The sequence below is a fragment of the Haliaeetus albicilla genome, chromosome 5 (genome assembly GCF_947461875.1).
Source record: "Haliaeetus albicilla chromosome 5, bHalAlb1.1, whole genome shotgun sequence".
NCBI lineage: Eukaryota > Metazoa > Chordata > Aves > Accipitriformes > Accipitridae > Haliaeetus > Haliaeetus albicilla.
Genome location: NC_091487.1, coordinates 42,076,120 through 42,102,986, shown reverse-complemented (window position 1 = coordinate 42,102,986; position 26,867 = coordinate 42,076,120). Strand labels below are relative to the sequence as shown.

General features: G+C 42.6%; 1 protein-coding gene across 8 annotated transcripts in view; it reads left to right on the top strand.

Annotated features, from left to right (window-relative positions):
• Positions 1–26,800, top strand: part of MAPKBP1 (mitogen-activated protein kinase binding protein 1) — a 107,614-nt gene extending 80,814 nt beyond the window's left edge. For 5 of the 8 annotated variants that reach the window (XM_069784394.1, XM_069784392.1, XM_069784393.1 and 2 more), the window contains 12 exons: positions 1,197–1,322; positions 7,529–7,677; positions 8,361–8,410; positions 8,922–9,158; positions 10,200–10,369; positions 11,896–12,041; positions 12,534–12,704; positions 13,583–13,661; positions 15,215–15,525; positions 16,311–17,372; positions 20,692–20,777; positions 21,774–26,800. In XM_069784394.1, the coding sequence (XP_069640495.1) occupies positions 1,197–1,322; positions 7,529–7,677; positions 8,361–8,410; positions 8,922–9,158; positions 10,200–10,369; positions 11,896–12,041; positions 12,534–12,704; positions 13,583–13,661; positions 15,215–15,525; positions 16,311–17,372; positions 20,692–20,777; positions 21,774–22,067 (2,881 nt within the window). In that variant the 3' untranslated portion in view covers positions 22,068–26,800. The remainder of the gene's footprint in view (positions 1–1,196; positions 1,323–7,528; positions 7,678–8,360; positions 8,411–8,921; positions 9,159–10,199; positions 10,370–11,895; positions 12,042–12,533; positions 12,705–13,582; positions 13,662–15,214; positions 15,526–16,310; positions 17,373–20,691; positions 20,778–21,773) is intronic. The other 3 variants (XM_069784397.1, XM_069784400.1, XM_069784399.1) reach the window with 3 other exon arrangements.
• Positions 26,801–26,867: the final 67 nt, after the last annotated feature.

Here is a 26,867-nt window from a genome sequence, read left to right as displayed (position 1 = left end):
GAATTTTTAGTTTTGCATTACAATCTCCACAGGCTGCAAAGTGGGATTTCTGTTTTCTTTTTGTGTGGTATGGAAATAAAAAACTTTTATAATGTCTTCTCATGAGAGGAAAAAAAATGGAGAAGATGCAGGCACTCAGGATCCTGGTGCTTTTGGCATTTGCCTCAGGTCAGAGAGACCAAAGTTCATGGTTATTGTTCAAAATGGCAGAGCAAATGAATTTTTAGAGACCAGCAAGGAAGAGGGGAAAGCCCCTCGTTGAAAACTCCTTCATGAATTGGGGTACCCATGAATATGGTGGCACTGATGGGTCTTGAAGAACTGGATTAAATCCTCTTTGGATCCCAAAGTAGGGTGAGGGATTCTATAAGTGATAGCAAAAGCACCACCTCTTTTTCTACATCAGTGTAAGTATACCAGCTAGACAGGAAAGATGGGTGAGATGAAAAGAATTAGTTAGCACTGAGGTTAAATTTCAAAGAAAATGCTGGTGATTTTACTTTCTAGTAGCTGAAGATGAGATACAGTATTCTCATAAGGAATACTGTGAGTGATGAGGAATTTTTTTTTTTTTTAAGCCAGATTTCTGAAGAAAATGAGACCAATGAGATCACACTGTTTGTTTCCCTCTCTCAAATGTTTTTGAATCCATTGACCAAATTCAATCAAATTCCTTAGAAGTTTCCTGGAGGGACTTCAAGTAAAATATTACAAGCACCCTGACTGCAAAAAGTACTGCCACATAAGCTTAACGGTTATTATACCACGGAGACTCCATGGGATGGCAGGCATTAGGAAGGCCTTGCCCATGGGAGTAGTTGCAATCAGAGACTGAGGCTTAGCCACTGTTAGAGGATGCAAAGGACATCTGTAGGCTCCACTTATCCTGCTGACCGTGGCGGGACTTGTTATGGCATTTCCATCAGCAGCTGGTCAGATCGTCAAATAAAGGTATAGGATCAGAGATGAGTCTGTGGAAATACCTCTGCAGTTGCTCTCGCCCACAGGGAGTCTTTGCCAAGCAGGTTTTACCCTTTTGTTATGAGGCTTGTGACGGGATTGAGTTTCTGTGGAGCTGTTTCTGCGTGTGTCTCTCCCTGCCACAGAAGGGCTCTTGTTTGTCTCTGCAGTGGGAATTGATAATATCAATAAACTGAATGGAGACTTGACCCCAGCCTCGCCTTTCCCTCTTTCAGCTGTATCTTCATCTGGCGTCTGAGCTCAGAGATGACCATCAACATGCGGCAGCGACTGTCTGACATGAAGCAGAGAGGGAAGCAGGCAGAAAAGTCTCCTCCACACAAGACAGCTGGACTCATGAGGTGAGCAGAGTAGACTGAGAAGAGGTGGCTGGCTTTGTAGGGTTTCATGTGAAAAGTGTGGCACTGGGAATCAACTGTAAGGTTTCTGCTGTCTTCACTGATAGTGTCTTCCAAAAATTCTCTTATTCTCCTGTTGGATTTGCCATGGTTTTTGTGCCCCCCTTCTTTGGATATAGAAGCCTGACTGTGATTTTCGAGACAGACTTGCTTAGTGTTGCTTCACTGATTGCAATGTGTATGCAATGCCCCTTGTGTCTTAATTTAGTTTAATGATGTGGTCAGAAACTTTAATAAGCAGTTTACCTAGCAACACTGAGGCTGGTACGCAGCATCCCACCAGGGAAGCCTTGCTCCTTCATGAATAAAGTTCTCTGGATCTAGGCTGAATGCAATTTAACTGCTGTTTTCTGCAGTGTCAGTACTGAAGTATACCAGTGAGCTGTATGAGTTTGCCATATTGATCATAACTATTTTCTGGAGGCTTTGAAAAAGGTCACCTAAAAATAATAGTAATATAAATAATAAATATAAAAATCATTTCCATGGGAAAAGTTCTTGGCAGCTGAATCATATTATTATTTTTTACTCGGTAAACAACATATCTAAAAACAAACTACCACAGCCTACAAACTGAATAGATCTAAATTTATCTGGTGACCTTTCTTTAAAAAGTGGTGCTTAAACGCAGACCCTGTTTTTAAACAGAACAAGAGTGACAGGGGATTTTATGGATTTTTAGTGTAATGTATTTGGTTTCTCTGTAGTTAGTAAGTAGCTGAGACTAATTTGACTGCAAGCAATGCAGGAGAGAGTCCTGACTGAGCTGATGTGGGATCAAAGTGGAGAAAAAAAGATAAACACATATTTTTGATGCTATGTGCCTCAATTTTGCTCCTTCAAATAACTACAGATTGAATTCTGGATATAAAAGTGCCAAAGCACTGGAAGACTTACCACACTAGTTGTTGTGTTGAGTATCACAAAGACCTTCCCACTCCCTTTGGGAGCAAGTAATGTTGAAACAAGTCTGTCTGCATAGTTTCATTTGGAAAAGTCTTGATCTGCTCATTCTTGAAACAAGTCTTGTCTAATAAATGCTTTCAGTAATGATGCTGGAGAACTCAGGAAGCCTTTTTTCTAGCCAAAATTCTGGAGCTGTCGAGCAATGTGCTTTTTATAGCAGACTCTCCATTATTCCAGCAGCTGCAGCCTTACCCTACCAAGGCTCAGCCTGTGACAGATAATCCCAGTCCTCTTCCGCATTAGGTGATACTTGTTTCCGTCACAGACGCTTGCTGAAGGGCGGTGTTAGTGCCACGCCAAGCCCAGAACTTTATTAAACTTGTTTTGTAACCTCTTTGCAAGCCTGGAATCTACTTGTTTGGTCAGCTTTGAAAGCTTGTTTTCAGTTTTGATCAACCACTGTGGTCACTGGAGATCAGCAAAGACATAACTCCAGAGCATTTTGGATTGGGACTGAATATGGAGGAAGAGCCTATTGGACCAGCATTACTGAGGTGGGAGAAGGAAAACTAATGAACTTGAGTAAGATTGTTTTTCTAGATGCCCTGTACCTGTTCTGGCTGTGTTTCCAAAGTCTGTCTGTGTAGGTTGCAGTGGAGAGTTGGGTTGCACCTTGTGGTGTAAAACTGTTGTCTCAAAAGGACTCACAGTAGTATAAAAAAGCTCCCTGCATGGTGATATGTCATTTGTTCTAGTAGATTTTCTCTAGAACAGTATTGCTAGAATTTAGTGGGGGAAGTAATGCATTCTGCTAGTGCCATAGTATGAGTGTCTGACAGGATAAATAATCGAAATAATCCTGAGGAAACAAAACTGACTTGAGGAGGCAGTGGGGAGCTGAAGATTTCCAAATCAGGACAGTGCTGTCTCTATCCAGCTGTGACTGGCAGGGGAGGGATTGGCCCAGGTCAATAACATCTGGCATGTAAACACACAGAAGATGCCTTTCTGGGCCAAACCAGTGCTCCATGAAGCCCAGTATTCTGCCTGTGACAGTGGCAATGGAAGATGCTATTTAGTGAGACACTGTATGAGCCTTGCTATATGAACCTTTGTGGTCCATTTGCCTCATGCTCAATTGTTATATCAGGGGTGTTAGGAGGTACATCTCTACCTGTTCCCTTTAGTATTTGGTCACGGACCCATTGTCCACTAAGTTTGTATAAATCCTTTTTGAACTTCATAATATTGTCTGCCTCTGCACCCTCCTTTGGTAACAAGTTCCTGGAGTTCACTGCTCTCTGTGGAAAGAAGGGCTTTTTTTGTCTCTGTTAAACCACACTCCTGCTACTTCTGTTGAAAGCTCCCTGCTTCTGAATATTGTGAGCTTTGGTGAACTGTCATTCTGCATCCAGCTAACTGTAGTCCCCATGGTTTTGTAAACCTTTATCATAACCTCTCTCCATCCAACCTTCTCTCCAAACTGAAGAATCCCAGCCTTTTCAGTCCCTCTAAAAACTTCTTCTCTAGAAGGACTGAAGTTTCTCCTCTGAAGGATTTCTCTGACTCACCTTTATGGGACACTGGATTATTTTGGAACTAATCTGGCCTGTATGACCCACAGTTCTCCATTGTGCCCCTGAGAGCTTTTCAGTTCTGCCTCTGGTTGTGATAATTGCAGATGTGTGCTTTTCTCTCATCTGCTGAACATGAGGAGCTTTGGTTGTTCGGAATAATAGAACTTGTACTCAGCTGATATTGCTGGTACATTTTGGTTTTGAGGCATTTATATTTTCAGAGAGGGAATCATGTAAAGGCCTTTTAATAGGGTTTTGATTTTGATCTAAGCATGCATTTATTGTTTAGAAAAGCTTGTCTCAAATTTTTGGAAGGGAAGTTTTAAACTGATTTTACTGTGGAATGTTTGCAGGGCTTATAGTAATGATTTAGCTGAGTATTTATATTTTTTAATTTCAATTTTAAAAGTCACTTTTTCTGTGACTTTCATTGAAGCTCTAGTATAAATAGCAGGAGAAAGAAATGTTATCCAAATTAAGTTGTCTAAAACTTATATATGTATGCTGAAGAAGTACTGTGTGCCATCAGATATATTTGGGAAGAAGAGCTCCTTATCAAACTGTCAGTGAGCCTTTAGTCCAGTCCAGGAAAGCTGTGTGGTTTCTAGGGCTCAGAATGGGGCAGGCTTTTGATGCCAGATCAGAAGTGGTGCCTGGGTCTGTGCTGAAGTACTGCAATTATAACACCAGGGAAACTGAAGTCGGCAGCACTCTGACCTTTCTGTGGGGAAAAGCAGGGTAACTTTCTTTTTAAAACCCTTAGGCATTTGGGCAGGGGGCAGGGCAATCTGCTAGTGATCCCTACCACATAGGATGTTACAGTTTCATAAATATGCCCCTAAAGCTGAGGGTTTAAGTAGCACAAGATCAGAGTGGGAACGCTGACAAAATACCTCTTTAAATGGATAGTTGCCATTCTTGTCTGTTTTGTTTTAAGAAAAGAAAGAAGGGTTGCATTCAAGTTGGGTTGCAAAAGAACACAGAGTACCTAATATCAGATGTCCTAATACTAGAGCTCCATAAAGACATATGGCACTTTTAAGTCTGTATGTGTGTCCTGAAGACTTTCTAACTGAAGGTCCTTCCCTGCCATTGATCCCATCCTGGCAGACACTTCAGAAACTAGGAGCTGAAGTGCAACTGACTCTGCCCATCCGTACAGAGCAAGATCCAGGCACAGTGCTAGAATGGGACAGTGCCTCAGCCAAGGAAGAAGACAAGAGCAAGGACAATTAAAATCCTTGCTCTAAGTGAGTCACATGTATCATGAGAATTGGACATGTCTGTACATGCTATTCTGGAATAGCTACTCTGAAACATTCATTCTGGTATAATGATGCTTTGTTGGGGTTTGGCTGAACCTGCTCTCAGCAAGAATTCAGGAAAACCCAGAAGTCTTACTCCTTTGCTTTCAAAATGCTGTAGTGTGGTCCTTATTTGGAAGCAGCTCTCATGCTTGAAACCTCATCCTACGTTACTCTGACTTCCAGCTAAGCACGAACAAGAACTGAGGAAGAGTGTTGAAGAGATGTGTGCAACAGAGGGGCTTAGAATAAAATCCAAAGTACATAGAAGAAGGCAGGGAAAGAAAGGAGGAAGTAGTGAAGTCCAAATTGAGGGATTAACTTGGGCAAGCACAACAGTTAAAACACTCAAGACCTTATAAACCTAGATTTCATTTTCAGGAGTATCTCAGTTTCAAGTCAGTGGGCCTAAGATCCTTTTGAAAACCCCATTCAGTTATCTCCTTTCAAGTCACAGGACTGGGTCTGAAAAGCATATTTGAGTTGTAAAAAGGAGAATGTGGAAGGGGGGCATGAATTTTTGCTGGGATAATGCAAGATAACCTTACAATTGTATCAAACTCATGTGACTTCATGATTTGTTTGGCACTTCCTGTGAGGTATGAAAAGACTCCCATCTGACTTCCAAAATATGTTTTGCATTTTCTTACTCAGCCCCTTTGACAATATTGGAACATACCTTTTCCCCCCTTACTAATTTTGTCAGTCATCATCTGATGGACGAAGGCCATCTTTATTTGTAGCATAAAACACATTGATAGCAATCCTCCCTTCTCCATTTACACCAATGACAGTACATGCAGGACTTTAGCTAACACATAACCTTGCCTCGCCATATCACCTCATCATAGTGAGGTATTCAACAAGTTAGATGTTAAAATGTCTAATAATCCAGGCCTTCTTCCTCAATAAACTTCTCAACTAACCATGATGATTACAAGCAGAAGGATGCTATCAAAGTTACTGATACAAAGTTAATATTGCCTACCATATATAAGTACCTCATAGTATGAAATATGGCATAACATCAAACATACTGTAGTGCTTGAACTTTGTTGAGATACCTGCTTAGACAGAAGAACTTGAGAGTGACAAGGTGGACGTGCAAGGAGACAGTCAAAAAGATGAAGACATTGAAAAATGTCAAAAGTAGATGAAGACAGTCAACATGAAACTGTTTCACTGGGGGACTGTGCAGACTACAGTCAGTTTCACTCTTCTTTTTGCCAGAACACCTCAAAGCTCATCTGAAAGGGTTGGGTAGTTCTTGCTCAGCCACTCCTAATAAAATGGAAATAAATGTTCTGCCACTATATGGGAAGAGAAAAGATTAAAATACCTTAGCTACTTCTTACCATGTTTCAATACAGCCTGCTATCTGTCAGCTGCAGGCGAAGTTGGTCCCATGCCAGGCTGCTCTGTATTTGGTGGATGAGCTATTTTTATTTCATGAATAATGCTTGGCACTCAACGCCCACTAGTGATATCCTATAAATGTCACTAATGATGAGTTTGGCACTCTAGCTCAAGGCCATGGAGTGGGCGCTACTCAAAGTTATTTGTTAGGGATTCTTCATTTGTTCAATTATTGTCCAAAGTTGGTTAGTTCATTTGGTTCTGTTGACTGAAGGGGTGAGGGGAGGAAGGAGAAGAGGAGAAGAAAGAGTTTGATGTAAGCATCCTTGATTGGTATTGGGGAATTCTATGCTGGGAGTGCCTCTGAGGTCTGTGTGGGAACACTTGTCTGATGTATTTTGATTAAAGATCTGCCCAAAATATGTTTTACATTATTCCTTGTGCCTGAAGGCTAAAAAAGGCAGCACGGTGCTCTTACGGTGTGTGGGCTGTGCCTTCAGGATCTACGCGGTGCAGTCCTTGATATGAACCTGTCTCTTATGTGATAATTTGCCATATACCCAATTGCCATCAAACAGGGAGTATTTCTGTGACATTTTTGATGTGTAAAACAGTTCCAGAGAGGAAATGCCTAAGGGTGGGAAAAATATTTGCCTTTCGAATATGCTCTACCATCTTGACCTCATCAATTGGCGGGGTCTGAAATGGAAGGCCAAGTTTCATTCCACTTGACTTTCTCAGACTTGTTTACTTCTGTTCTGATTTTTGTCATCCTTCCACACGTATGAGGCAATTGCTGTGGAAGGCTTTACACACCTTTGTGCAGGGTTTGACTTGCCCTTTTTCTCAGACATGGGTTTTGCTAGAGCGAGGGCTGTTGGGGAGAGTTGAGGCAGCCTGCTGAGTGTGAATGGAGATAAGGTGGAGAACTGCCTGGTGTAAGGATTGAAATGGTGGGCAATTCTTGAGATAGACCATAATACTCCTTCCAATTCCTGCCTCTCAGGCACGAGTCCATCTCTGCCCTGTCCTCTGTGCCTGCACTCTCATCAGACAGCGACAAGGATGGTGAAGACGAAGGGAATGATGAAGATGAGTTACGTGGGCTGCAGTCTTTCCATATTCAGTCCAACTGCAACACTGAGAGAGACTCAGGTATAAATGGGAGAGGAGCATGGGCAGAGATGGAGGAAAAATGGTAGGAATGTGAAGTGGGGAGATGAGAGACACTGACTTAGGGATAACATGAAAGAGAAAGAGAAAGACAGAAACAGATGGATTGACGTCAATGGTAATGTGGAGTTGCCCATTCCTGCATCTGAAGAGGGGTACATTTCAGAGTTCTCCCATTAAAAATTCAGTTGTTAAATTGCTAGTTCCAACTGGCCAAACAAATTTTGAATTAATGTCCTGGGCTTGGGTCTACAAGCTATTAGACGTCCACAGAAGCCAAAAGAGATCTCACAGAGAATTCTAGAGATGTCTGATAAAACTTACAGTAGAGATTACCATTACTAATTTGAGGTATTTTTACCACAGATGCTACAGTGTATTGGAGCAGGTTTTTTTCCTGAGCCATTGGTAGCCCACTGCACTGTGCCAAGTGTTCTGCAATGGGTCTGCTGAGTCAGTGAAAATCTTATATAAAGCAGTATGTTTCCATTAAGATTTTGATAAAACGATTTGGTACTCTATGGGAAAGCATGTGTTGGCAGTGGTCTGCTGGTTCAAAAGGTGTAGGAATGCTGCCTTTGAGGAAAGATGAGATAAGAGGTCTTTAAAAAGCTGGACTACTGGCCAAGGATGTCAACTAGGTATATATCTTTTTCCCTTTCCAGATCCAGACCTTACCCTTTCAAGAAGCCTTTCCCATTGGGAAATGAGGAGGGTGAGTTACTAAACCTTCAAATTGTATTTCTTGTCCTAGGGAAACTGGAAAAGAAATTCCCATGGAGATTAAAAGTTTCATTCGCACTGGTGGGAAAGGTGCAGCTGCAGTGGGAAACCTTTGAGAAGCCTCTCTGTGAAGAATGACTTGGGGATGGGAAAATAGAGCCTAGTTTAAGAGACAGTTTCACTTTTTACATCAATATCTTTCCATCAGATGTTATGCTTTTGCCCCTTCATTTCTGGCCTGAATGTCATGTGGTGCTGAAGCTGATCATATATTTGGATCCGAGTGAGGCATTTAAATGTTCAGTTATGCAAGAAGCAGCAACAAAAGTATCATCTTTACGTGATGCTTTATGATTAAGGGAGGAATTTTAAACTGTCTTACAGACAGCTTTGAGGCTTTTATGGAGATGGAAATAATTGTGTTTTTCTGTGGGTCTTGTGTTTTCTTTCCTGTTTTTCCATCAGGAGAACTCAGTCCCTATCTTTTTTTCAATTTCCTTCAGGCCAAAGAGATAGCAGCAATCCAACGCTCAGAGGCACCAATGAGCAAGATGCCCCGGCAACGTGGGCGCTGGTCCCAGCCAACTAGCAACATAGAGATGACTGTGAAATCCATGCTTGACTTGCGTCAGTTGGAGTCTTTCTCTGTTTCCCGTTCTCCAAGTCGAGACTCGCTGTCTCAAAACAGCAATGGGGACGACAGAGAAGAGCAGGCAGATCTTCCTGTGCACATTAACAAAGTAAGGGCAGTACTACTTCGAAGAGGTGAATCTACTCTGAGTGCATCCGTCATGCCTCTGTTTATTATTACCTACATTTATTACTACCTGATGCCATTCTATATATGAATTTATATATGAATTTATATATTCTATATATGAATTCTATATATGAATTTATATATATATGAATATTTAGAGGTGGCTCTAAATGCCTTTGAGAAACTTGTTTAGATAACTCTTTTTTAGTTAGTACTCCTGCAATGCATGACTCTGCCATCTTATAGCAGGGCCCATATGGGATCAAGGTTTCTTTCCAATGACAGGGAAGACCTCATGTTTTCTTTTAGCTCTTTGATTATTTATGGTAAAAACAAGCTGAGAAGCTGAGCTCAGAATTACAGATGTGTGTGTGATTACCTGTTAGCTCACTCTGCTGCGGTGCATTTTCTTGACTCCAGTAGCCACTGAAATGTGGCTCATATGATGCTATTAGTTGTGGGCTGTGCTAGGTTATTGAGTTCTCTTTAATCTTTGTATCGATGGGCCACAGCAAGTAATGTGTGCTCATACCTCAGAAAGCTAATGCCTGTTTTCCGACGGCAGTCTGTCCTGGTGCCTGACTGCATTAGAGTTTTTCCTTCCTTTATAACTGTGTGACTGAGAAGAGAATCAGGCTTGTTGTGTGCAGTAAATCAGTGTTTTTCAGCTGTGGACCACAGACTTCTCTAAACTATGTCTGATCAGCCTGTAGAAGGTAATGTAAGAACCTGCTGCCACATGGCTTAAGCTCATGATGTGTGGTCATAGAGAGATAGGGAGTCCAGTACTTTACCAGAGAATTTTAGGGGATTGCAAACAGGAAACAAAATAGGAAACTGCAGCAGTAGTCTGTCAGGTTCAGTAAATAAGAAACAGGAAAGACATAGGAGTGCTGTGTTTTCTGATCTCTGATTTCTGATCATATTCTGTGCTGTAATGCATACTTCCTAGCTCTGCACAGCACTTGCTGTCTTAAGGAAAAACACTGGTAATACGTAGTTTTCTTTCTTTTTAAACCAGGTCGGCAGCTCAATACCTCCCCAAGATAACCAGTCTTGTGTGCGACCCCAAGTGATTCGGCTTGTGTCTTGTGAAGAGGGGATTTTCTCTCAGGAACTGGAACCTTCTGAGAGTGAGGAGTGTGTAATCTACCCTGAGCAAGATGAAATCCATCCCACAGACTCTAGCAGGTTAAAAATAAGCTCTCTGCTGTGCATGGCTTAGACATTTCTGTTTTAGTTTGCTTGCAGCTTGTGTGGCAACTTGGATGAGTTGACGTATACTGCCTGATTGATGTCAGGCATGTAGTTGAGAGTTTTATGCCAGTCTGATGCTAAAGGAATCTGAAACTAAGGTGGCACTATTAAAATAATCTTTCCTCTGAGGAAACTGCACATTAGCATCCTCCTCCAAGTTTTTTTGTTGAATAAACAACTTGGGAGCAGCCTATTTGCTTTCTCCCTTTTCTGGGTTGAAATAAGCAAGGGAAAACTTGGAAGCTGGAAAACCATCCAACAGTGATGTATATGTGGCAGTGAAATGCGGGAAATAGAATGGCTTGCATGAGATAGATGGAATTGAAAAGGACGCTGGAGGCAGTGGAGACCTTTTTTCCTCCTCTGCTGTTTCTTCTGTTTTGGTTTTACCTCACTTAATTTTCTGTTTCATTCTGTGCTTCATTTTTTTCCTTTCCTGAATTTTATTCTTCCCTTCCCCTCTTAACCTGATGCTAATAGCTGTTTAATTTCCTCTGTCTCCTCCTGCTCTGTTACAAAGAGTGGGCTGATAGCTTTAGACAGACTTTTATCCAAGAGTGCATGCCAGGATTTTACAGCTGAAGCTGCTAGATTTCATCCAGTTTCTCTTTATTTATACTTTTAATCTTATTATGATAACATATGGACAGAGCAGACCCATGTGCTGCTCCATCATGTAAGAAAGGGAGGCCCTCTGGTGATGTTGGATACAGACCGGACACATCTCAAAGTATACAGAGTTTGCAGTCTGCCAGGGGTAATTGCCATTCAGTTTCATTGAGTGACTTCTGCATCCTACCTTGCATTGGAGTACATCTGAAACTAAAGTATTTCATAAAGTGGAAAACTGAAGTCCTCAGGCCTCAGACAAAAGAACGGTGCTGATGTCATTTAACAAAATAAGACTTGTGAAATCACAACAGAAATCAGGAATCCTGTGCTACAGTATTGTATTTTGGTATGACATTCTTCAGTAAATTAGTCTTGCTCAAACCCAGAATCTTCTCTGTTTTGCAACACAGAAGTTGCCCAAAGAAGCAGGTCATAAACATGGAAAAAAATACATATTAGGGCTCGAATCTATGGCAAATTGGGGTTTCTATCATGCAGGTATAGGCCTGGTTTTAGTCCCCTTTTCACTACATAGACCTTTACATTTGTTCCTCACCTGTGCTGGAAATCAAGCCAGGGCAGTGCTGTGCTGGTGCCTGGTAATCATGGGAAACCAACAATGCCCAAAAGTCAGACAGTCCCCTTGAAACTTCACTGTCCAAGCTTAATGAAATGCAAAAAATGTACTGTATAATGATGAGAGAAATCAACTTCTTTTTCTCTTTAAAGCCTTACTTTTGTAATCAAAGGTGTTACTAACACAGGTAAGGCCTTATTAAAGTTAGAATGTGCTTCTTTACATGTAAAACAAATATATCTTCTAGTGCTGTATCTTTCCTGTCTTGTAGTGAGTTCCAGGTAAAAGCATTGCCCCATGGGAAGCTAAGTAGAGGTTATCACAGTAATGGATGCCCAGACAAACACAGTCCTGACAGTGCCTGCTCTGTAGATTACAGCAGCAGTCGTCTGTCCAGCCCAGACCATCCAAATGAAGGTAAGATGCAAAGACATTATAAATGTATTTATATGTGATGTGGAATACTGCAGAAACTTGCTGGGGTAGTTCTGTGCCATGTATCAGTTGCTATCCTGATCTCTAATACTTGAACCTCTTCATGAGCCAAACTGAAGTCACACTCCTATTAGTCTTGCTAGTATTGCTGTAAAGATTCAGGTGCATTGGAACAGGCACTTCAGTAAAGCCACTGTAGAAGCAGGAGTTGGTTAAAGTGCACTTTCCTTGTGTGCCTTTGGCTTTCTTTTACCTTGCTAGGTAAGGAGGCAGGTTTAGAGTTGATTATCCCATAGGCTGTGCTGTTTGCGGGATATGGTAGATTAGAGAATTACACTTAATGCTGACCGACTTCTGCTTTAACATTCTAGGTTCAATTTAGGATCTTTGCTGAATATTTTTTTTTTAACCTGGCTAATGTTACTGTGATTATGCTATTACAGCATTGTTGGGGTTTTTTTTGCCTTTTCCCAGATTCTGAAAGCACTGAGCCCCTAAGTGTGGATGGCATCTCAGACCTGGAGGGAGAGGAAGGAGAGGAGGACGTGGGTACTAGCATGCCAGAGGGAGAAATCCCCCGGACACCCGATCAGGAAAAGTTCCTCAAGCAGCATTTTGGGACCCTGGGCAGCACTGATGGAAAAGGTACAGCTCTCTGCTCAGTGAGGGGACTTTGTAAGGTCACTCCAGATTTGTCCCCTGTATAAATCAAATCAGGCTACAAGTTCTGTTAGGCTTTTGTGGGGCTGTGTGTATGAGGGGGCAAAAATGGGGAACCAATGTAGAGAGGCCTAAAGAAGAGTGACATCTGTTAAATCCATTGGTCTGTGTGTAAGTCTGTGTGGATGAGATTGGGGTCTGTGTCAGTTTGGGTTAAGTATTGTCCCTGGAATCTTGAAGAGCCATTCTCTTGTTCCCGGACTAGTTTTTCCTGTTGTATATGAAGGTATTAACTGTGTGTTCACCACCCCCCCCCATAGGTGACGTGTAGTGGCCTCTAGTGGTGTATTAAGGCATAACAAATGTCACAAAAGAAAAGGCTGAAATGCTGGGTGGAGGGAGAGAATAAGAGGAGACATCAGAGTGGCAAAGGAGCTGGTTAGTCTTTATCTACCAACTCCAGAACAAAGCGTATCTTTTTAGAATTTATAATGGTTTCAGGCAGCAATATCTATGCGAGCTTTCGTTTTCTTTTTTTTTCTTTTTTTCCTCCTTTGATTGGTTTGTTTTCTGCTTGATGACAGTGCCTCACAGTCCTACAGGCAGGATAGGACACAAAGGGAAGCAAAAAAGGAGGAGGCGTACCCTTAGGGAGAGTAGCAGTTTAAGGCAGAGTAATCTAAGTAGAACAGAAAAGGCAAAGGCAATGAAATTATTTCATTCTCTGTGGTTTAGCTCAAAAAATCCCCTTGGATATGGGGAAACATTTGATAGTCTCTGCAGTAAGAAAATGCATGTGTCAGAATGTTTGTTCTGTAACTAAACTGTTCCCTTTTTCTCTCCCCTTTAACCAAAATTTCTAGGTGGCTCATGTAGGAATCTGGAAAGAACTGAAAACCTCAGCATTTCCTCTCGCTTTCTTTCCCAGTCCCCGGCTCTCAGGTATGGCTCTGCTTGTTCTGAGTGTTTCTGTCTGTCTGTTTTTACTAATGTGAGTAGGTCTCGTGCTAGGCCCTGGGTCAAAACAGTTGAGCAAACTTCTGGCCTTGGTGTGCCTAGGCACAACAAAGTGTTAGCATAGCACCTGGCAGGCTGGTTGCAGACTCTTGTGATTTGGACAGGCCATCCTGTGTCACTTTAACTGTTCTCTTTCTTCCTAAAGCAACGCTGTTGTTTTGTTCTTTTTCCTCTTTCAACAATGTGCTTATTTATTTCATGATTAATGCCTTGATTGATTAAGTTGGAGGAATCGCTAATCATCTAATTTACTCTTCACTGTTTATGCTCTATTTATTCTTTTGCATTTCATTCAGCTTGGACAATGAAAGTAGGCTTGTCAACTTTTCCTTTGTTTTACAGTCCTTTCTTAGTCAGCTTTGTTTCTCAGTCCCATGCCTTCACAGGGTGCTCTGGGGTCTCATACAAAGCCCCATGGGGATACTATTCTTCCAAAAAACCCTCAACCCTAAAACACCCCAAAAGGCCTCTCTCAGCTGTTTCCCTTGTTGTTTAAAAAAACTCCCAACAAAACAAACAAAGAAAAAAAAAGGGTAAATACTTTTGTTGATTTGGGTTCATAAATGTTTAAAACAAACAAATACTCCTGTATTCCTCTAAAATGACAACTTGAAATCTCAGCTCAAATTAGTTTAATTGTATAGGACTGAGCAGATTTGGGTGCATCTTCTGTGGTTCAGCGCTGTGTCTAGATTCACCATGTTAGGGAAATTTTTTTTGTTATTGCTGTATTCAGCTACTGTTGCTGCTGTCAGGAGTGCCTCTTAGTCTGTCTCGTGTTGGGACCATATGTTTGGGAAGAAAGCCAGTGGTTAGCTATTGTGTAAGCTTCTGGAGAGTTGCATTGGTGAGTGAAGGAAGTCACTGGTGCTCTAGAGATGTAACAAAAGGAGGTAGTTTTAGGTTATGAAAACCTCTGGGCTTTTCATCTGTTCAGCTCTTCAAACATGCCAGATTGAAAGTTGCCTCCTTTCTGAAGTAAGTCTACTGTGTTTGTCTGGAGTCGAGAGGAAGAGGATATTAGACTTTCCTCTTGAAGATATTGACCAGCTTTCCTAGTAGTTATGCTTTTGTAATATTAGAAAAGTATAATTACTTTCTCTTAGGATATCTTAGAATTGAAAAGATTTCATTGTTAGCAACGTGAGCTGAGAGAAAAAACCTGACCTGACTTTGCCTAGTCTTCCCTCTGCCTGGAATTTTTCCTTCTCTTTTGCCTTCACCTTTTACAGTGTCCTCCCTGAAAACAGTGACCCAATGCTGTTTGTGATCATGCAGCCTAAGGTCAAATGCCTGGAGACCAGTGCTTCTAGGGATGAGTGGAATGAAGTGGTAACAGCCTAGGGCATTTTGACTTAAAAAAATCCAGATAGGGAAGGGATCTTTATCCCAGAGAAACTGGCTTAATGTGTGTGCCTGTTTGTCCAGGGCAACATACTTACTTGTTTTAACTAGGATTTCTTTGTCATGTTCTCTAGACGATTGTCACTCTCTTCGTCAAATCTGATACTGGATTCAAAGCCTATCGAGCCACCAACCCAGACCAATCAGTTTACACCAGATCTGTTGAAAAATGGCAGCAGCCATCCAGGTGATGCATTGGAGAACAGCCAGCTCCTGGAGAGTGTAAATTCAAATCGGGCTGTTTACATCCAGAAAAAACGCAGATCAGCTTTGGAGGCCGGCAGAGTTGGTATGGCTCCTGGACGGGTTATTGCATCCTTTCCAGAAGGCCCTGTGAATGCAGTGATGAGAAAGGCGCAGTCAGTTCATGACCTCGTTCATGAGGGTAAGGACACAGGTTGGAATGATGGTATAAAGCCAAGAATGAAACGGGGAGATTTGAGCTTGAGTAGAGATTTAAATTAAGCTTCTGTCTTTCTGCTTTCTGAGCTGCAGGCTTTGCCTGTCTTCTAACTCTTAGCCTGTCAAGGAAAAATATTTTTAATTTGTAATGCAGATGCTGGTCTTCTAATTATGAGTCTCTGATGCTTGTCTGGCAGCTGTGGGAGGAGCAATACCAAGGGCGAAATGAGCTATTTGCAAAGAAATTCTCTCTTGCTGTGGGTGGTTGCTCCAGGCCAAGACTGAAGCTCCCCAGGGTGGGAAGGAGAGGAAGAGGGGAAAAAGGAGACAGTAACTGGGAGCTTACACTATCCATGCCCTCAGTGTGAAAGAATTCCAGTTTTGAAACAACCAACTCATGAACCATCAGTAAGCACTCTGTTTTAAAAAAAACCCAAACCTTATCACTGCAACATCATATATAAGTTTTTGCCTGCTTCCTCTGGCCTCGTAGTTAACAGTCACAGTGGTCTGAGGTCTTATGGCCATACACTTTGAGAACAAGTCTCTCTCATCAGGTAAGCAGCAGTGTGCGAGCAGGATGAGGGATGGACAAAAAAGAAAGCTGTTGAGGCTTGGTGATATTAACCTGAAGTAGTGGTTCTGTATACCTCTCCCAGGGGCTGAGCTGAGGCACTTAGGCTGGAACAGCTCTGTTACTTTCCGATTTTGGAATTCAGTGCAGGCTCTTGTCTATTTTTGGTATGTTTGTCTGTTTAATTTTCACAGATAAGGGCCCTGGAGTGATATCCTCTGCCAAGCAGCGTCCTCAGACTCTTTTGGTGGTTGAGAAGGATCCCAGACCTAACAATTGCAGGGTGTTATCAGCCAGTATGTTGAAGATGGATGGATCTGGTTCTCTGCTGGCCAAAGATATCAGGGCTGCAAAACCAAAGTCCTACATGAACCCCACAACCAGCTTCCGGGCTAAGATGTCAAGGAGCATATCTGTAGGGGAAAATCTGTACCTTGGTTACTCCACCGAAATGTTGACTGATGGGAGGACTAGCCCTCCAGTGGCAGAGAAAACACAGTTTAGTTCCACAGCAGATGCTGAGAAGATTAAGCTACCAGTGAAAGAAAATGTTCCAGTGAAGCCAGCACTTCAGCCAGTTGTAAACTGCTCATCTCCCAAGTCCTTTCACAGCAAGTTGGCATCATCAAACCGAGCACATCTGATTCTTGACATTCCCAAGCCATTGCCTGATAGACCCACACTGGCCTCTTTCTCACCCACTACCAAAGCAAAAAGCCTGCTTGAGCCACAGTCTCCACAGTCACCTGCTGGGGCCTGTAAAAAGAAACCCTCTTTTCCTGAGGTCCGAGCCTCCAAGAGGGAGAATCAAACTGCTGGGTCTCCGGTTCCTGGTAGAGAGATCCCAACAGGACTTGCTAAGGAGAGCCCAGTGGAGGGTCCAGTCTCAAGGACAGGTTGCCAGGATGAGCCAGGGGTCACTAATCCAAAACTGAGGGAGTTGTCAGAGGGCCAGCACCTAAGGTCTCCTGAGGGCACACTGCCCAGGTGCAGGGAGAGGATCACCGGCATCGCCTGTGTGCTAGACAACCAACCTGGACTTTGCCCACTAGACCCCATCAGGCCGAGGTCTCCCACATCTATAACTGCCTCGGCACAGGTCTCAGGTGTGCATGGATACCCATCTCTTATCTTCCCCCTTCTGTCTCCTGTCTTTGTGAACCGCCTCACGATCCCATCACATTTCTTTACGTCCAGCTTCTGGCCTGTCTCGTCCTGTCTGCACCTGTCTCGTTCCATAAGCCATCCCCTCAATGGTGAGACACTTCTTCAACCTGACATCTTTTTCTCAGTCTTTAATTTCCATTTCCTCTGGGTCTTATGTCTGAAGGTCCTTTTTAGCTGAATGTTTTGTAGACTTCAGCACTCTTATGTTTTCAGTCGTACAATTACCTGTAGGGGCTCAAACCTCTTTCTGGTCAATTCTAAAAGCTGATGTGCTGGCAATCCTCATGAGTATGTAGGTTACGTCCCCCGTGCCCCTCTCAGAGCATGTCTGACCAGCAGATGAAGGTGCAGGCCAACGTGTGCTAGCTGAACCCAGCAAGCACAGATAATAGTGACAGTGAAGTTATGCCAGGTGGCTCAGGCCTTACTTTGTTAATGTGCAAGTGTGCAAGGTCCAGAAGGGTTTGCGTACAGTTTTCTCGCATGAGATGAGGCTTGATCAAGGTGAGTTCCTTGCTGTAGCCACCTGTGAGAGCGAGAAAGTCTCTGTGCTGCTATCACTTTGCCTTGAGGACATGTCTGCAAACTGGGTGTGCAGTGCATGTGCAGGCCTAGCCTTTGGGTTTGAGCATAAAGAACATGGATTAATTTTTGAATTATCTCTAGTTTGGAAAAAAAGATATGAGATGGGAAACTTTCACCTGCTGAAAACAGCTCTTGGATCTGTTGCAGGCACTGGTTTAAGGTACTTCAATCAAATGAAAACTAGCAGGTAACTTCAAACTGAAGCAAAAATCCTGCCCTCCAAGGCAGGAAAACCTCCAGTGGCAGAGAAGACACAGAGGTTTGTTTTTTGTGTCACAGCCTGAAAGGAAATATGCCTTCCTGAAATACTCAGCTGAGTCATGCAGTAGGAAGCTGGATGTTAGCCACTGCACTGGTACCTTGTACCTTCAGGGGGCTATGCAGTGCACAGTTTTTAATCCCTTTTGCTATGATTGTTCTTATTCATATCTGAGAAGGGACACCTCTGTAATCCTCTGATAAATTACTTTATGTGGTGCCAGGTTGCTCCACCATTCATTGCAATGGTTAAGCACACTTATTTCTGCACCAAAGCACTGCAGAGGGGTAACCTGGTTTTGATGCACTGTTATTTTTCTTTTTGCATTTCTAGAGGGATCAAGCACCCTAAGATTGAAGCATTCCTATGTAAAACAGGAAGTGTGGTGTTTTGTCTGTGGGACCTGCTGTCCTTATGTCACAGGGTAGCTGCTCTGTAGGACAGGGAGCGCGTCTGAAACCTTCAAGTCCTACCCCCACAGGTGTGAGGTTTCCTCCAACAGCAGATGCAGCCTTGAGCTGTGGAATCACATTCTACAGCAGAGAAGTAACAGTCCAGTTGACTGTACTCTTTGGGCTGAGTTTTCTCTTCTAGACTTGGGAATCAAGTTACATATCACGTGTTTTTTAGTCAATTGCTAGGAATCTTTGTTTGCAGAATTCATGCAGAGAAAGAGCAATTTTTTTGCAGCAGTGTTTGGGTTTTTGGTTTTTTGTTTGTTTTTTTTTTAAAGTAGCTCCCAATACATAGCACACCCTGACAGAATATTTAGCAGCATCCTTTAGTGAGTTAGGATGATTTAGCACAGTGGATCCCCAATTTTTTTTTCTCAGCAGACACGTGTCAGCCTTCAGCTTCTTGCAGACCATGTTTCCCAAATTTTTAGTGGTAGATGCTGAAAAAGCTGTTTAGATCCAAGTTGGCTATTGCTGTGAATAATTTACTGTGGCTTCTATGGATCACAGTGTGGCAGTTTAGATTAGAACTGTAGGGTTGACAGAGACCTGTTCTTCTTCTGACTTGCTCTGTGACTTTGGGTTTCTACTTAATTTTTCTGTCCTTGCATTTTCCTGCCTATATAACAGCTGCAGATAAAGAGACGTAATCGTTTTTGTTAAAGCATTTTGACATCTACAGTTAAAATGCTGCAGATGTGCTTAATACTGTTGCTGTGTTTAATATTCTCTACTGGTTTCTGAAGAGCTCTGCTCTGCACACCCGAGAGGCAGAAAGTGCCTGTTACTCAAGCATTTATGTTATGTTTGTGACCTTTCTCCAGACTGGCAGCTCACAGAGCTGGAGGCCAGCATAAAAAGCATGATCAGAGGAGAATTCCAGAAACAATCATGAGACGAAACAACTGGGTTTAAAACAAAAAGAGGGGAGGAGGGGGGCAGCAAAAAAAGAAGAAGAAAAAAAAAGACGAAGAAAAAAAAAAAAGGCAAGAATCTGGGACTACACTGAAGCCCACTGTACTCAAACTCTACAAGGTCGGGTGATTTGGGAACAAAAAGTGCAGATGGAAGAATTTGTTCATGCCCCTTTGTTCTTCTAGATGTGTTTCTTTATGTATAAATAGATGTTTTTCTAGCTGTATTTGTTTATACATCATCTAGATGTATTCATAAAATTAGCTAAGGTCCCCTCCAGCCTGTTCAGAGATGATGTTCTTAGAATTGCAGAAATAATAGTGCTAATGTGACCAAGTTTTGGGTTTAGGTAACTAAAGGAAGTCGAATGGACTTTGTCCAGGCCTTTGCAAATTGAAGATAACTGCAGACTGTGTGTGTGTCTATGTCTTTGTTCATGGTTTATGTCTAACTCATGGAAGTGTTTATTTTGTTAAACCATTGCAGGCCTTCAACTCTCATGCTTTGGAGATAATATCTGGTGGGGGCAGGCAGAAGATGGTGTCCTTCAGTTGCTTGCTTTTATTTTTCATTTTCGAATTATGGTGTATTGGCAGTGCATATCTTGGGTTGCTCAGAAATGTGTTTCTGTTGTGACTGAGTTTGTCAGCCCTCCTCTGGACCTCAGTCCTCACTAGACAACACTGTAATAATTCAGAATAATCCTTCATCCTCAGTGCATAGTTGTACATTGTGCAGAAGGATACTTGAGGGGGGGAGCATGTAGATTTCTGACTAGGTGGAAGCTAAATTAGAGGTTCCTCAGATCAGTTCCTTTTGCCACTGGAAGCCTTCATTCAAACTTGACTTTAATTATAATTGAGAATGGCGTGGGTAATCGGTGACTATCCTTGACTGTAACAAAAATGTGCAATCTGAGAAAAAACATTTCTGACTTTGGAGAGGCTAAAGACTGGAAAAATAGGAATGTTTGAAATAAGCAGCATCTCTAGGTAGTATGAAGGAAAGCTCATGTAGAACTTACCTGTTTAATGATTGGCTCAAACCAGCCCTAAAAATTGAATGAGAAGTGTGTGCACATGGTCTTTCAAGTATATAATAATAAAAAAAAGTTTTCTTACCCAACTGTGAGATTGTGGATATTGGAGTGTGTCTGTGCCTTAGTTTGGGTTTTTATTTTTTCCTCCCCTTCAGAATCGTGCATCAGTGTAGAGCAGTGTGAGCACGTGGTATCCGAGCTCCAGGACAGCATGCGCAAAGCCATTCATCTTTACCGCATGGTGAGTGACCTCAGACATGGGCTCTGTTACAGTAGATTGGCTTTACAGCCTACGAGCATTGAACGTATGTGCTTACTGACTCAAGGTGTTTTCTTGACTGGATGTTCAGTGACACAAGCTGCCTGGTTGTCCACTTGACTGCACCTTAAGCTTGAACTGGGGAGGCAGGAACTCCTGATGTCCAACTTTTGGATTTTCGAATGGCTTGCTATTGTGCTCTGAGTAAATCAATTCACTTTTCAGTCTGTTTAGCCTGTCTGTAAACCGAAGATAACAGTATGCTCTCTTTCAAAGGGGTATTAGGGAGTTAGTTAATATTTATACAGTGCTTTGGAGATATGAATTATTATAGGAGCTTTAGGTTTTATTATGCCCATCTGTTCTCTGTCTTTGATGTCTGGGAAAAGGATTAGCAAATGTGAGATACCATGGGAATGCAGCTGTGAGAGGGAACATGCAACCACTCGCCTGTCCCTCTCACTGCCAGACCAGAGTTACATGCAGAGCGATATAACAGCTCTTCGTTTCTTCTCTTAGCACTGATCTGTCAAGGCTCCTGTAATGAGCATGAAACTTCCACAGCGAGCTTCTGCCATTTGGTCCTCCGCAGCTCTGGCCTTAGCGCTTGCATTAGCTCTCTGACCTTGCCGTGTTCTGTGACCAGCTGCATCTGGCAGACAGGAAGAAAAGGAGACTGTGGGCCTGTGATGCAGCTGGGAAACATAGCACCTCCTTAGGCCCAGTATAAGGGGAACACTATCCGAAAATGTGCTTCCCATTTCTATCCTGTTGGAGTAATGCCTCTGCATTTTGTGTGACTAGCAGTATTGGATGCATGCCCTGCTGCATGACTAAATTGGCAGCCTTGAATGTTGAAGAAAAGGACACTTGAGTGTTCTGCAGATCTTCATGGCTTCACTTTCCTGAAGGGCTGACACTGCTCTACCTAAACCCCAATGCATTCTTTTTTTTTTCCTTTTCCCTCTCTATTTTCAGGTGTTAAATGATATGGAGTCTTCTACTGACAAAGATAAAATAGCAGGCCTCCTGACAGAAACGTTCTCCTCAATGAAGAAAGAATTGGACTCTCTGAAGGATGAGGAAGAGCTTCCAAAGGTTAAGGAGGTACTGGCGAAGCCACAAGATACCACTAGCCCACTGAATGAGGGATGTGGTGCCAATCTACCGAGTCCCAAGAGTCTGGGGGATGAGCAGACGCTAGCTTTGCTGGAACAGTACTCAGAGCTATTGCTACAAGCTGTGGAACGACGCATGGACAAAAAACTCTAAGAGGGGTGGCTTTCAGGTGTTTGCGAATACACAGAAACAATCCCAAGAAGAGGACCACAGAGAGAGCTTCAGACCGATGCTATCATCACACTGGTCCAGGGCTGGTGGGGAGACCTTTATAAATTGATTTTCTCAGGCCCCTACAACAGACTTGCTCTAATTCCTAGCAGTGTGCTGGCCACAATTTTAATATTTTTTTCCCCAATGGTCTTCAAATTCCTGTCTCTAGACAAAGTCTTGAAAGAGGAGTTTGGAGAAATTGCCTTGAAATTTCTTCATAGCCAGGAGGTCAGGGTATTTGGCACCTAAAGAAACAAAGAAAATCCAGTTTATCTGAGAAATTCTGAACTGCTGACTAAAAACAAAGGAGTCCAAGTGAAGCCAATCCCCTCCTCTCCAAGGCTTCATGAGAATCAACAAGCAGACTTTTTATGGGTTTATTTATTAATTTATTTTTCTGACTGTTGCTCTATGTCACATTTGTGGCTATTATCTTTGTCCTTTAACAAAAACTGTCAATCCCTTTGCCATATCCCAGCGAGAAACAATCTCTGTACTATAAACCCCCAACAGGGAGACAGGCTGGAGTGTCTGTGCAATTAATGAACTGTTTTCTGCTTAAATCTTGTCTTGCTGTTCTTTCTTTTCCTGCCTTAGTTTTGTTACCTGGAGTAATCCTACTGTTGTCATGACGACCCTGTCTGCTTTTCTCTTGTTTCAAGACAGTCCCCACACTGTATTTTATCTGCATTCACCTCTGGGGGAAGGCTCTGCAACCCTTGGACCATGCTTTGGAGATTACTTAATGAATTCAGTAGTGGTATTTTTAATCTGGAATTTGACATTATACTGATACTTCAGACTGGGGTTTCTGCAGATATTTTAAAAATGGGATTTAGATACAAATATGAAAGTTTGTTTCAGCCACCTTTCATGATTGGGAAATGGATATTGACTTTGCTGTTATCATGACTGGGAAATTTGGGGTGATGATTTATTTGTCAAGAAGTGACATGGAAAAGCTGGTTTCCATCTCTTACAGCGTAACTCTGGATTTGAGAGATCTTCAGTGCAATGGCTCATCCATGTCATTTGTTCATTTCACTGTGATAGGAAAATGTTTCCTTCTTGCTTTTCCAGGAAAACAGAATATTTACATCCCAAGAAGGCTGGGATTCTCTTACCTTTTGTAAAGCTATTTCAACTACCCACAGAAAATGGTTTTCCAAGAACTTCGAACAAGATACTTTGGGATGTGATTACCACCATTTCACCCACCCCCAGCCTCTTTGCTTTTTATGAATTTCTGGTCTGAGAAATGGAAAATCTTCCCTTCTTGCATTTGTGTGTGCAATACTCTTCTCACCCTGTGGAGCTTCTCTAAGCCCATGCTAACTTGTGTTTGTTGTGGCTTAAAACTGTCCAGTGATGTTTACTTGGTCAATGATAAGCTAAGAAAAAAAAAAGTTCAAACCAATGAAATTCTTCAGCACCTTCCCCCTTACTCCCACTCCTTTCCACAACAGGGACAGATACACAAAATGCTTTATTTCTTCCTCCATCTCCAGTCTCTGTCTTGTATTTATTTTAAGGCAGAGCAGTGTAATCCCAGTTTATAAAACTAATGCAAGCAACAAGCTTTTGGTGGGAGGGAGACTGGTAGCATCTGTGGAAGTCACTCAAAGGCAGCCAAACTGCATCACTTGGTTCCACAGGTTACAGGCTTGAAACAGTTTTCTTTCATTTTACTGTCCTGGCTGTCATCTCTTTGAAACCCCGTGGCACTCAGAAATGTGGTTTGTTGACTTCTCTGGCTTTCTGTGACTGGAGATCTGCAGTGCAGCCTTTTTTCTACCAAGCTGGCCAGACTGGTGTAGGATGACCTATTTCTTCCGAATAACTCCAGGGCTGAATAATCCGCAGTTCTCACTCTCCCCCAACAGGTTTGCTGGCTGATCGCCACTGCCAAGTGCTTCAGGACTTCGCAGTATGGGGAGCACTTTGAGAGCTTTCCAGCTACTTCTGCCCGTAATTTAAATCTGCCTAATCATGTTTCAGGTGTCCTTCCTAACCTTTACTTCCATGGGCTTGTACTGAAACTTTAAAAGTGTTATGTTCTAGTTCTGTCTCAGCATTGCACTGTGCTGAAATCAGCTGGTGTGCTTGGTCCCATGGGCAGCTTCTCTTGCACAGCCAGGTTTTGCAAAGGAAGGCAAGTTGAAAACCAGAGGCAAGATTTCTGGCAGTTTCCTTGAGTGAAGAGGTGTGCTGGAGATGCCACGAGTGGAATGTATGAAGGCAGTCATGTCGGGTCTGTGATGGACTTAGTGTGGGTCAAGCTTGCTTTTGAGGTGATTAGTTTCCTCCACTTTCAGACTGTGAACATACGTCCTAGTATACAGGAAATTCCTTGCTGTACTGGGGACACAAGACACTCAGGTAAAATAGCAGTCCCTTCAACCCAGGTATCTTTTGGTACTGGCGATAACGGTTTGAGGGTCCTTTATATTACTTCCCTGTGCAATTTTAGTCCATTTTATTATTTAAACCTTGAGGTAGTGACAAAAAGGGTCAGAGATGCTACAGAAGAGCCAGTGGCAAGAATGAAATTCCCATTAAGGTAAAGAGCAACAACCAGTGAAGCTGGCATAGAGGTATGAAACAAAGCTCCTTGGAAATGAGTTGCGTGAAGCAAATCTGATTTTTAAGCTGATCAGAGGGGGATTTGCTTCCTGGAATGGATTTTGCTTGGCTGCATACAGGAAACCAGAGGTAAAATCTGATCAGAATGATGGTAAGAGAAGTGTCAGGCAAGTAGATCAGCTGGAGGATGGTTGTGTAGTTTAAAATAAATTAGAATAGTATATGTAGGACACTCAAGAGGTAGAGATGGTCTTGGCCTGAGGAACACCATTTGGCCAATACCTGTGAAAGATACAGTACAGAAAGGCTTCAGGAAAGTAGATTTAGGACTGAGATGGTGATCTGTAATTGAAGAATGAATTGGAAAGTGTTTGTTTTTAAATACGTCCTATTGGGCCTCTTGTTTCTTTGCTTGCTGTCCTCTAAGCAACTATGTTTTCTTAAATGGCAAAGTCGTTAGCTGTTTGCCCGAGGCTTGGATGTTACAGATGGAGTAGCAGAAGGCCAGTAAAGGAGATACTGGTGCCACAAGTTTGTTGCTGAGAGGGGTGAGGAGATAGTGTTGCTCTTTATAATTTGAGACTGATCCAACCGATTCTTCCCTGCTAACTTCCTATTGCTGGCAATAGGAAATATTCCTAAAAATTCTAGTTTACAGAACAAGGAGAGCGTAAATGTGTTACCTTTTGTTGCACCTTGTGAATATGTTTCACCACAGGCTGTCCATTGGGCCAGGTGGAGAAATACAGAATGGTAACTGCCTGGGAAGTGAAGAGGCTTGTGGGAGGAGGTAATAAACTTGAGTCTATCCCTCTTACTGGTTTGTGATCCCTCTTACTGGTTTGTGTGGGTGTTAGCATAGGCACAACCAGGTATCTGCATTAAGGCAAGTTGTTTAACATAAAGCCTGAAAAAATAATTTGGACCTACCTATCCTCTTTACATACATTTTGTCCCCTACAACCCAACATTCCTGGTCAAAATGAGAACGATTGTTGGGGTTTTTCTTTCCATCTTGTAAATAGTATTACTTTGCCTGTGGGACCCCTGGGTTCATTCTTGGGCTGTCTTGAACTGGTGCAACAGGAAGGGCTGTAGCCTGAGAGGGCAGCAATCTCTTTTGGTTTTATTTCCTGCTGCAGGCAGGTAACCCCTTCCTCCTCTGCATCCCTCAGTAGCACCCAGGAGCTGTGCGTATGGGAGTCTGCGTTTCTTCCACCTCCTCTCTCAGGTTGTCCTCTCCTTTCCACGGGACCTCCCAGGCGATGGTTGGGGCAGGCCTTACAGCAGCCCCCTCTCCAGTCCCCCATTTTGCAGACTTCGTCACGACTCAGAGGTATTGGGATGTTTCTTTCCGGGAGTAGAAACATACAAACTTAATTTTTTTAAAAGAAAGAATATGTATATAATTATATATAAGAAAAAATGAAATACAGGTATTTAAACAGCATTGGTAAATTCATGCATGTATATGGTGTCTCCCCCCACCCCACCTCGTTGGATGTGTAGCATCCAGGATACTAAATGACAAAAACCTCATTAAAACAATAGACAGGTCTTCTAGCGGGCCCTGAGTGAGCAGGTGCTTCCTTCTCCGGATAAGACCAGCATGTCCCGTATTTCAGATCGTGTGTGTAAATAACATGGGGGCGGCTGGGACTGTATTGGTATGGGTAACCCGCTGTAAAGCGTGGAGGGGGAGATGCATGGGGCGGCAGCATTAGGAATAAGCCATGTCCACTCCGCATGTCTTACCTGCGCCCTGGGCACCAGGCAGGCAACTCTTTACCTGTGTTCTCCAACACTACCCTTTTCCTTCACCCGTTTAAAAAAAAAAAAACAAAACAAAACAAAAATCCCCCCTTGCTTTATTTATAAATGTGTGTTTTTATACTTTTGGCTTTAGGTAAAATAATCCCTTAAACGGTCTTTTTTTTTTTTTTAATTATTTGGGAAAAAAAAATAATAAAAATCGTTTGTTGGGTTTTTTTGCACTGTGAGGCTCCCCCCCCCGGGGAGCTGTTTTTAACTCTGTATTCATTTGTACTCCGTGTCTTAAACTGTTTCAATAAAAATGTGATCATTTGTTACCCAGCCTGCGGCTGAAGCTGCGCGACCCACTCGCCAACAGGGCCCGCCATTTTACTGTCCTGACCC